The sequence below is a fragment of the Procambarus clarkii genome, chromosome 52 (assembly GCF_040958095.1).
Source record: "Procambarus clarkii isolate CNS0578487 chromosome 52, FALCON_Pclarkii_2.0, whole genome shotgun sequence".
NCBI classification, from domain to species: domain Eukaryota; kingdom Metazoa; phylum Arthropoda; class Malacostraca; order Decapoda; family Cambaridae; genus Procambarus; species Procambarus clarkii.
Window position 1 is genome coordinate 18,717,195 of NC_091201.1, and position 11,892 is coordinate 18,729,086.

At 43.5% G+C, this 11,892-nt stretch overlaps 1 protein-coding gene across 1 annotated transcript; it reads right to left on the reverse strand.

The window, feature by feature from the left end:
* Positions 1-5,447: 5,447 nt before the first annotated feature.
* Positions 5,448-11,585, reverse strand: LOC123763809 (uncharacterized). The gene is made up of 5 exons (XM_045751126.2): positions 11,470-11,585; positions 7,800-7,879; positions 7,171-7,291; positions 5,780-5,886; positions 5,448-5,663 (listed from the first exon to the last, which is right to left on the reverse strand). The coding sequence occupies exons 1-5, from the start codon at positions 11,487-11,489 to the stop codon at positions 5,482-5,484; spliced, it is 510 nt and encodes a 169-aa protein (XP_045607082.2). The 5' UTR covers positions 11,490-11,585; the 3' UTR covers positions 5,448-5,481.
* Positions 11,586-11,892: the final 307 nt, after the last annotated feature.

Sequence of the window (11,892 nt, forward strand, 5' to 3'; positions counted from 1 at the left end):
TTTTCGTCAAGCCACTGTCAATGTGAGAGAACTCGTGTCCAGCTTATAAGCCTATACTTGCATAAACCACAAGTGAAGATAAACAATCTTTGGACAACACCCACCAGTGGGACTCGAACCCAGAAAGCACAACTACCTTCCAGTAGCTGGCATAACTAGTATGCTTTAACCCACTACGCCATCAGACCTTACAAAAGAAGTAGATAGTTCGAGATATATATATATATCTCAAACATCTCTACCTCCCGAAGGCACCAGATGAGTGAGGGGTCAGTCTGCAATTTTCGTCAAGCCACTGTCAATGTGAGAGAACTCGTGTCCAGCTTATAAGCCTATACTTGCATAAACCACAAGTGAAGATAAACAATCTTTGGACAACACCCACCAGTGGGACTCGAACCCAGAAAGCACAACTACCCTCACTCATCTGGTGCCTTCGGGAGGTAGAGATGTTTGAGATATATATATATATCTCGAACTATCTACTTCTTTTGTAAGGTCTGATGGCGTAGTGGGTTAAAGCATACTAGTTATGCCAGCTACTGGAAGGTAGTTGTGCTTTCTGGGTTCGAGTCCCACTGGTGGGTGTTGTCCAAAGATTGTTTATCTTCACTTGTGGTTTATGCAAGTATAGGCTTATAAGCTGGACACGAGTTCTCTCACATTGACAGTGGCTTGACGAAAATTGCAGACTGACCCCTCACTCATCTGGTGCCTTCGGGAGGTAGAGATGTTTGAGATATATATATATATCTCGAACTATCTACTTCTTTTGTAAGGTCTGATGGCGTAGTGGGTTAAAGCATACTAGTTATGCCAGCTACTGGAAGGTAGTTGTGCTTTCTGATTTCGAGTCCCACTGGTGGGTGTTGTCCAAAGATTGTTTATCTTCACTTGTGGTTTATGCAAGTATAGGCTTATAAGCTGGACACGAGTTCTCTCACATTGACAGTGGCTTGACGAAAATTGCAGACTGACCCCTCACTCATCTGGTGCCTTCGGGAGGTAGAGATGTTTGAGATATATATATATATCTCGAACTATCTACTTCTTTTGTAAGGTCTGATGGCGTAGTGGGTTAAAGCATACTAGTTATGCCAGCTACTGGAAGGTAGTTGTGCTTTCTGGGTTCGAGTCCCACTGGTGGGTGTTGTCCAAAGATTGTTTATCTTCACTTGTGGTTTATGCAAGTATAGGCTTATAAGCTGGACACGAGTTCTCTCACATTGACAGTGGCTTGACGAAAATTGCAGACTGACCCCTCACTCATCTGGTGCCTTCGGGAGGTAGAGATGTTTGAGATATATATATATATCTCGAACTATCTACTTCTTTTGTAAGGTCTGATGGCGTAGTGGGTTAAAGCATACTAGTTATGCCAGCTACTGGAAGGTAGTTGTGCTTTCTGGGTTCGAGTCCCACTGGTGGGTGTTGTCCAAAGATTGTTTATCTTCACTTGTGGTTTATGCAAGTATAGGCTTATAAGCTGGACACGAGTTCTCTCACATTGACAGTGGCTTGACGAAAATTGCAGACTGACCCCTCACTCATCTGGTGCCTTCGGGAGGTAGAGATGTTTGAGATATATATATATATCTCGAACTATCTACTTCTTTTGTAAGGTCTGATGGCGTAGTGGGTTAAAGCATACTAGTTATGCCAGCTACTGGAAGGTAGTTGTGCTTTCTGGGTTCGAGTCCCACTGGTGGGTGTTGTCCAAAGATTGTTTATCTTCACTTGTGGTTTATGCAAGTATAGGCTTATAAGCTGGACACGAGTTCTCTCACATTGACAGTGGCTTGACGAAAATTGCAGACTGACCCCTCACTCATCTGGTGCCTTCGGGAGGTAGAGATGTTTGAGATATATATATATATCTCGAACTATCTACTTCTTTTGTAAGGTCTGATGGCGTAGTGGGTTAAAGCATACTAGTTATGCCAGCTACTGGAAGGTAGTTGTGCTTTCTGGGTTCGAGTCCCACTGGTGGGTGTTGTCCAAAGATTGTTTATCTTCACTTGTGGTTTATGCAAGTATAGGCTTATAAGCTGGACACGAGTTCTCTCACATTGACAGTGGCTTGACGAAAATTGCAGACTGACCCCTCACTCATCTGGTGCCTTCGGGAGGTAGAGATGTTTGAGATATATATATATATCTCGAACTATCTACTTCTTTTGTAAGGTCTGATGGCGTAGTGGGTTAAAGCATACTAGTTATGCCAGCTACTGGAAGGTAGTTGTGCTTTCTGGGTTCGAGTCCCACTGGTGGGTGTTGTCCAAAGATTGTTTATCTTCACTTGTGGTTTATGCAAGTATAGGCTTATAAGCTGGACACGAGTTCTCTCACATTGACAGTGGCTTGACGAAAATTGCAGACTGACCCCTCACTCATCTGGTGCCTTCGGGAGGTAGAGATGTTTGAGATATATATATATATCTCGAACTATCTACTTCTTTTGTAAGGTCTGATGGCGTAGTGGGCTAAAGCATACTAGTTATGCCAGCTACTGGAAGGTAGTTGTGCTTTCTGGGTTCGAGTCCCACTGGTGGGTGTTGTCCAAAGATTGTTTATCTTCACTTGTGGTTTATGCAAGTATAGGCTTATAAGCTGGACACGAGTTCTCTCACATTGACAGTGGCTTGACGAAAATTGCAGACTGACCCCTCACTCATCTGGTGCCTTCGGGAGGTAGAGATGTTTGAGATATATATATATATCTCGAACTATCTACTTCTTTTGTAAGGTCTGATGGCGTAGTGGGTTAAAGCATACTAGTTATGCCAGCTACTGGAAGGTAGTTGTGCTTTCTGGGTTCGAGTCCCACTGGTGGGTGTTGTCCAAAGATTGTTTATCTTCACTTGTGGTTTATGCAAGTATAGGCTTATAAGCTGGACACGAGTTCTCTCACATTGACAGTGGCTTGACGAAAATTGCAGACTGACCCCTCACTCATCTGGTGCCTTCGGGAGGTAGAGATGTTTGAGATATATATATATATCTCGAACTATCTACTTCTTTTGTAAGGTCTGATGGCGTAGTGGGTTAAAGCATACTAGTTATGCCAGCTACTGGAAGGTAGTTGTGCTTTCTGGGTTCGAGTCCCACTGGTGGGTGTTGTCCAAAGATTGTTTATCTTCACTTGTGGTTTATGCAAGTATAGGCTTATAAGCTGGACACGAGTTCTCTCACATTGACAGTGGCTTGACGAAAATTGCAGACTGACCCCTCACTCATCTGGTGCCTTCGGGAGGTAGAGATGTTTGAGATATATATATATATCTCGAACTATCTACTTCTTTTGTAAGGTCTGATGGCGTAGTGGGTTAAAGCATACTAGTTATGCCAGCTACTGGAAGGTAGTTGTGCTTTCTGGGTTCGAGTCCCACTGGTGGGTGTTGTCCAAAGATTGTTTATCTTCACTTGTGGTTTATGCAAGTATAGGCTTATAAGCTGGACACGAGTTCTCTCACATTGACAGTGGCTTGACGAAAATTGCAGACTGACCCCTCACTCATCTGGTGCCTTCGGGAGGTAGAGATGTTTGAGATATATATATATATCTCGAACTATCTACTTCTTTTGTAAGGTCTGATGGCGTAGTGGGTTAAAGCATACTAGTTATGCCAGCTACTGGAAGGTAGTTGTGCTTTCTGGGTTCGAGTCCCACTGGTGGGTGTTGTCCAAAGATTGTTTATCTTCACTTGTGGTTTATGCAAGTATAGGCTTATAAGCTGGACACGAGTTCTCTCACATTGACAGTGGCTTGACGAAAATTGCAGACTGACCCCTCACTCATCTGGTGCCTTCGGGAGGTAGAGATGTTTGAGATATATATATATATCTCGAACTATCTACTTCTTTTGTAAGGTCTGATGGCGTAGTGGGTTAAAGCATACTAGTTATGCCAGCTACTGGAAGGTAGTTGTGCTTTCTGGGTTCGAGTCCCACTGGTGGGTGTTGTCCAAAGATTGTTTATCTTCACTTGTGGTTTATGCAAGTATAGGCTTATAAGCTGGACACGAGTTCTCTCACATTGACAGTGGCTTGACGAAAATTGCAGACTGACCCCTCACTCATCTGGTGCCTTCGGGAGGTAGAGATGTTTGAGATATATATATATATCTCGAACTATCTACTTCTTTTGTAAGGTCTGATGGCGTAGTGGGTTAAAGCATACTAGTTATGCCAGCTACTGGAAGGTAGTTGTGCTTTCTGGGTTCGAGTCCCACTGGTGGGTGTTGTCCAAAGATTGTTTATCTTCACTTGTGGTTTATGCAAGTATAGGCTTATAAGCTGGACACGAGTTCTCTCACATTGACAGTGGCTTGACGAAAATTGCAGACTGACCCCTCACTCATCTGGTGCCTTCGGGAGGTAGAGATGTTTGAGATATATATATATATCTCGAACTATCTACTTCTTTTGTAAGGTCTGATGGCGTAGTGGGTTAAAGCATACTAGTTATGCCAGCTACTGGAAGGTAGTTGTGCTTTCTGGGTTCGAGTCCCACTGGTGGGTGTTGTCCAAAGATTGTATATATGTATATATATATATATATATATATATATATATATATATATATATATATATATATATATATATATATATATATATATATATATGTATATATATATATATGTTCTTTGTTTTCAAGACTCTCTGGTGTAAAAATAATGCTAACCTAGCATTATATTGTTAATATTAACAATACGTTTAATGTGGTAAATGTCTCTTTAATGACTGCAAAAGTGAACCGACAGACGCACCACTTCAGCCACTGACATGTGAAGGCATTTTCAGTGGGTCCATCTCAGTCCTTTTTGTTTATTAAAAACTAAAAAAATGGCAATTTATGCAGCTATCCTATACTATATGAAGTGTTCAGTGTGCTAAGGGCTGACTCTGTGATGCTGAGAGATCTTCCCCATCTCGCAGGATGGTTAGTTATAGACAGACATTTTATCATTTGTCTACTCTGGCAAACTATCGATGTGTTAAGAGGATCTCCAGCACGTCTGAAGACTAGACATTCAGTAATATATTGTGTTAGGTCATGACTTAGGTCTTGCTCACAGAGTTTAAACATGGAGTGCTCACGATTGGGAGATTCGTCACGTACAACCACACCTGCTATCACTGTCACACTGTCTGGTGGAAGCTTGATGCTGCCTATATATGTAGGTATTGGATCTAAACAAATTACTTTTTATGCGGGTTCTTTGAGACCACCGGGAGTCTGCGAATTCTCTCGTATCGAGACGTGAATATTTGGATCAATATGTTCTTAATAACAGAAGTGGGGGATACCTAGGTATTGTCTCCTAAGTCAGCAGTGTAGCAGCTTAACTCAGCATTCATTGCTACAGAGAATTGCAGACCCCGGCACACCGTCCACTCTCTGTAGTGACCCCACACAACTCCCCGTCAGGTCTTCATCTTCATCTACATCTTCAACTACCACGTCCATCCATAACTAAGTTATGGATTGTATGAGAAAAATACAAAGCTATTTGTGTTATACAACTTACCAACGGTGCTGAAACACTTCGACTCAGACTCATTGGAGTGGCTGGAGGTGTAGATGCGGACGCGGTAGGAGTACCGTGTACTGGGCTTGAGAGGTGGGTTATCACACCCACTGCACCGCTCCCAGTCCTTTCCTGAGATCACCAACACACACATCAGCTTTCAACTCACTATGAACAATCAACGCCACCGTTTTAAGTCACTATATTCATCAACATCTGACATGAAATTGCGATGGTAACAAACTTACCGATGACAAACTTCACCCTGGGACGTAAGTCAATGGCAGATCCATTGCTAATTAACTTCTCATGTAACTTGTGGTCACAGCCCTCCGACAGCAGTATCTCGTACCTCCTGTTGACAATGAATTCTTTTTATTTACATCTCCAAGTCATACTATGAAAAATTCTCTTTATCAGCAAGAAATTTAATCAATAATATGAACGTTACTTGTTTACCTTCGTGTTCCACGAGTCGGGTGTTCGAGTCATCCTTGGATGACGGAGTCATCTTGGCCTTCTAAAATGCCAGGATCTAGAAGACCTTGGCATTGTAAACGTCTGATGACGTATCATCATGATGACCTCTTAACAGCCCCGCCTCAACGGGGATATGGGACGGAAAGATGTTTCTTTCGATACTGGAGTTTAGTTAAGGTCAGTTCTTAAGGGTTCCGGTAGTACTGTCAGGTTCGTTCTCGCCGCACAATCGAGAATTTCGGGTTCGAATCCCGGGCGGGACAGAAATGGCTGGGCGCATTTATTATCACTTAATGCACCTGTTCACCTAGCAGTAAGTAGCTACTCATGAATAACCTGTCCTCTTAAAAATTACGGACATACGGGTCGTTTGCCCGTATGTCCGAATATAGACGTAATTTAAAAATTAAAATAAATTTGGGATTTTTTTTTTCCAAAACAGTAAGTTAAGAGTCCTCTGGTAGGTTAGGTGGGCGGGAAATTCTCCTTAAGTTTCAAAATGTCATGAAAAATGTTAATTGAAAGTTTCTTATCCTACCTTTGCTAGTAAGCCAGAGACACTCAAACAGAAAACGGGACAGTACATCACTTTCGTGAGCCGATTTCATTTAAAATAACGTCCACTTTTGGCTATAGCGCGCATACCAGCGACAAGCGAGGTTTTTTTAAGAGAACGGGTTGACTAAGGAGTTAGTGAGCTTGTTGTGGGACTGGATCCTGGGCGGGGTCAGTAATTCGGCCTTGGATTAGTGGGTGGGGGGGGGGGACCTTGATATAAGCCTAACGTTTATGAATACATTCTGGCTTCCTGTCCCCCGACACAATGAATTAATTTACCTTTTCTGATATTTGTCATCGGAGCCTTATTTACCGGACATGTATAAACGTAGAGTATTGAGGTCGAAGGTGACACAGGCACTAATGACTAGATCAATTCAACATGTATCTTCAATCCAATCAAGAAACTGTCGTACTAAACTGTCGTACTTAGGATAAGTGCCCCTTATCCTAAGCTACGAAAGGACCGAAAACAGAAAACGGGACAGCATGTCAGTTTCAAGCGAGCCGCTATCATTTTCTAGTACGATAATTGTTGCCCTTAGGTAGAGTATACGTCAAAAAACCGACGCTCTATTAGGAGGATTCGTTGGTGACCTACCTGACGCGGCCATTGTCGTTACTGAAGGTGGTCGTGTCAAGAATGATGGCGTGCTCCTTGTCTCGCTCCTGTGTCATGTCTTCCTCGTCATCCCACGCTGGTTCCCCCTTGAAGAATGGCACTGAAATAAAGACTTCACACTTGTAGGCAAGTAGGTGATGCTGTGTATTCTTGAATGGAAAACAACGATACTTCTATTGACAGTGAAACACAGATACAGTGACCCCCAACGATGTTGGTGTCACTGCTGTAAATGAATTTATAATCAGGGTTAAAAGCGTTTACATTGCTATACTTATGCAAAGAAAAACATTATATGGAAAAATATGGATTGTGTGTATTCACCTAGTTGTATTCATTTAGTTGTATTCACCTAGTTGTGCTTGCGGGGGGTTGAGCTTTGGCTCTTTCGACCCGCCTCTCAACTGTCATTTTTTTTTACACACACCCCCAGGAAGCAGCCCATAACAGTTGTCCAACTCCCAGGTACTTATTTACTGCTAGGTAACGGGCATCAGGGGTGAAGGAAATTCTACCCATTTGTGATCCCCGTGATCCCCCGTGGTGTGTGTGTGTGTGTGTGTGTGTGTGTGTATGTGTGTGTGTGTGTACACGACTGGAGACCTTACTTCCTGCTCCGACGGACAGGTTAAAGACAGCCTCCTCGCTGTCAATCTCCGGAACTTTATATCTGGCGGTGACCCTAAAGCTGTAAAGAACAATAAATAACACAATCATAAAATAATAACCATGTCTGTTCACAATCTGCCATCTTTGTTATTACAAATTATTCATTATTAAGTTAACTCTGTATTATCTTCATATTGTATGGTTGTAAAGTTCACCATGACAGCACAATTACCCCAGACAGACCACTGGAACATTATCTAACACAGTGCACAGTTGCAAACCCATTAACATTTCAACTTAGATTCAACAGAGCAGAAGAAGTTGTTAAACACATGGGACAAAATTTAACTGAAGCGACCACACGAGTCATAAATACTCATACTCCGCCCAAGTAAAACAGAAATAAGTAACACTTAGTGGGCCAGCCAGAGGCTTAGGGCCCGCGCAGGAATATCCCTGCAAAAAAAAAAATTACCATAACACAATCACCATGCCAACATAATCACCATGACAACTCAATAATTAAGCCAACACAATCACAGTGGCAACACAATTACCGTGACAACACAATCACCACAAGAAAGACAATCACCGCGAAAAGACAATCACCGCGAGAAGACAATCACCGCGAGAAGACAATCACCGCAAGAAGACACTCACCATGAGAACACAATCACCATGAGAAAACACAATCACCATCTCAACATAAATATTGTAACAATACAAGTACCTTGCCAAAACAAAGACGGCGACAACATTCACCACGACCACACACACACACACACACACACACACACACACACACACACACACACACACACACACACACACACACACACACACACACACACACACACACACACACACCTCAGGCCTCAGATTGGCGAGACGTCACAAGTGGAGTCCCGCAGGGGTCAGTCCTTGGACCTATACTGTTTCTGGTATATGTAAATGATCTCCCAGAGGGTATAGATTCGTTCCTCTCAATGTTTGCCGACGATGCAAAAATTATGAGGAGGATTGAAACAGAGGACGATAGTAGGAGGCTACAAGATGACCTGGATAGACTGAGTGAATGGTCCAACAAATGGCTGTTGAAGTTCAACCCGAGTAAATGCAAAGTAATGAAACTAGGCAGTGGAAACAGGAGGCCAGGCACAGGATACAGAATAGGAGATGAAGTACTTAATGAAACAGACAGAGAGAAAGATCTAGGAGTTGATATCACACCAAACCTGTCTCCTGAAGCCCACATAAAGAGAATAACGTCTGCGGCATATGCGAGGCTGGCTAACATCAGAACGGCGTTCAGGAACCTGTGTAAGGAATCATTCAGAATCTTGTACACCACATATGTAAGACCAATCCTGGAGTATGCGGCCCCAGCATGGAGCCCGTACCTTGTCAAGCACAAGACGAAGCTGGAAAAAGTCCAAAGGTATGCTACTAGACTAGTCCCAGAACTAAGAGGCATGAGTTATGAGGAAAGGCTGCGGGAAATGCACCTCACGACACTGGAAGACAGAAGAGTAAGGGGGGACATGATCACAACCTACAAAATCCTCAGGGGAATCGACCGGGTAAACAAGGATGAACTATTCAACACTGGTGGGACGCGAACAAGGGGACACAGGTGGAAGCTGAGTACCCAAATGAGCCACAGAGACGTTAGAAAGAACTTTTTCAGTGTCAGAGTAGTTAGTAAATGGAATGCATTAGGAAGTGATGTGGTGGAGGCTGACTCCATACACAGTTTCAAATGTAGATATGATAGAGCCCAATAGGCTCAGGAATCTGTACACCAGTTGATTGACGGTTGAGAGGCGGGACCAAAGAGCCAGAGCTCAACCCCCGCAAGCACAATTAGGTGAGTACAATTAGGTGAGTACACACACACACACACACACACACACACACACACACACACACACACACACACACACACACACACACACACACACACACACACACACACACACACATACACACACACACACACACACACACACACACACACATATAGTGTATAGTAAGTCACTGGAGACGGGAGACCTCCCAGAAATATGGACGACGGCGAATGTGGTCCCAATATACAAAAAGAGCGACAGGCAAGAGGCACTGAACTACAGGCCAGTGTCCTTGACTTGTATACCATGCAAGATGATGGAGAAGATCGTGAGAAAAAACCTGGTAACACATCTGGAGAGAAGGGACTTCGTGACAAATCGCCAACATGGGTTCAGGGAGGGTAAATCTTGCCTTACAGGCTTGATAGAATTTTACGACCAGGTGACAAAGATTAAGCAAGAAAGAGAGGGCTGGGCGGACTGCATTTTCTTGGATTGTCGGAAAGCCTTTGACACAGTACCGCATAAGAGGCTGGTACATAAGCTGGAGAGACAGGCAGGTGTAGCTGGTAAGGTGCTCCAGTGGATAAGGGAGTATCTAAGCAATAGGAAGCAGAGAGTTACGGTGAGGGGTGAGACCTCCGATTGGCGTGAAGTCACCAGTGGAGTCCCACAGGGCTCTGTACTCGGTCCTATCTTGTTTCTGATATATGTAAATAATCTCCCGGAGGTTATCGATTCATTTCTCTCAATGTTTGCGGACGATGCTAAAATTATGAGAAGGATTAAAACAGAAGAGGACTGTTTGAGGCTTCAAGAAGACCTAGACAAGCTGAAGGAATGGTCGAACAAATGGTTGTTAGAGTTTAACCCAACCAAATGTAATGTAATGAAGATAGGTGTAGGGAGCAGGAGGCCAGATACAAGGTATCATCTGGGAGAGGAAATTCTTCAGGAGTCAGAGTAGGAAAAAGACTTGGGGGTTGATATCACGCCAGACCTGTCTCCTGCAGCACATATCAAGCGGATAACATCAGCGGCATATACCAGGCTGGCCAACATATGAACGGCATTCAGAAACTTCTGTAAAGAATCATTCAGAACTTTGTATACCACATATGTCAGGCCAATCCTGGAGTATGCAGCCCCAGCATGGAGTCCATATCTAGTCAATTAGACTAAACTGGAAAAGGTTCAAAGGTCTGCCACCAGACTAGTACCCGAGCTGAGAGGTATGAGCTACGAGGAGAGACTACGGGAATTAAACCTCACTTCGCTGGAAGACAGAAGAGTTAGGGGGGACATGATCACCACATTCAAGATTCTGAAGGGAATTGATAGGGTAGATAAAGACAGTCTATTTAACACAAGGGGACACAGGTGGAAACTGAGTGCCCAAATGAGCCACAGATATATTAGAAATAACTTTTTTAGTGTCAGAGTGGTTGACAAATGGAATGCATTAGGGGGTGATGTGGTGGAGGCTGGCTCCATACACAGTTTCAAGTGTAGATATGGTAGAGCCCGATAGGCTCAGGAATCTGTACACCTGTTGATTGACGGTTGAGAGGCGGGACCAAAGAGCCAGAGCTCAACCTCCGTAAACACAACTAGGTGAGTACACACACACACACACACACACACACACACACACACACACACACACACACACACACACACACACACACACACACACACACACACACACACACACACACACACACACACACACAGGAAGCCAAACACTGGCAACTCCAACATCTTAACACATAACAACATGTCTTCATCGTTTACCTCTCGCCACAACAAGTCTTATACTCACGTGTAGTTGGTCTCTGGCATGACCGTCACAAGACATCGAAGATCAGTCTTCTCACCTTCGTAAACTGGAACCGTAAAGACATTGATCAATCAACACGGTTCTGTAACAACTAACCTAGGGGTTTCTCCATGCATTACTGCTTATGGTATGGACAGATTCCATAAATGAATTTTTAAAATAGAAATGATGGAATCCAAGGAGAAAGGGAACCTTGCATACGATGACACACAGCTGTAAGATTCACTTCGTCTTCAACATTGTCTACCCCCTTTCTCTCGTGCGTTAGCCTTCCTTTCCGTGTTCTGTCTGACGCAAAGGACCTCACCACTCCCAGAGATCAAAGCATGTGGAAGCCCAGCGAACGCTAGCACACAGAACTTAAGTGAGCTTTATAGTTATTTATTCAAATATTAATTTGAACAC

What these genes read in the sequence shown, in the direction of transcription:
- LOC123763809 (XM_045751126.2), bottom strand. Translation starts at nt 11,489, where the DNA reads ATGCCAGAGACCAACTACAC. An exon ending in CCTGTCCGTCGGAGCAGGAA is followed by an intron (nt 7,292 to 7,799) that starts GTAAGGTCTCCA and finishes TCTTTATTTCAG; the next exon opens with TGCCATTCTTCAAGGGGGAA. An exon ending in CAGGGTGAAGTTTGTCATCG is followed by an intron (nt 5,664 to 5,779) that starts GTAAGTTTGTTA and finishes TGGTGATCTCAG; the next exon opens with GAAAGGACTGGGAGCGGTGC.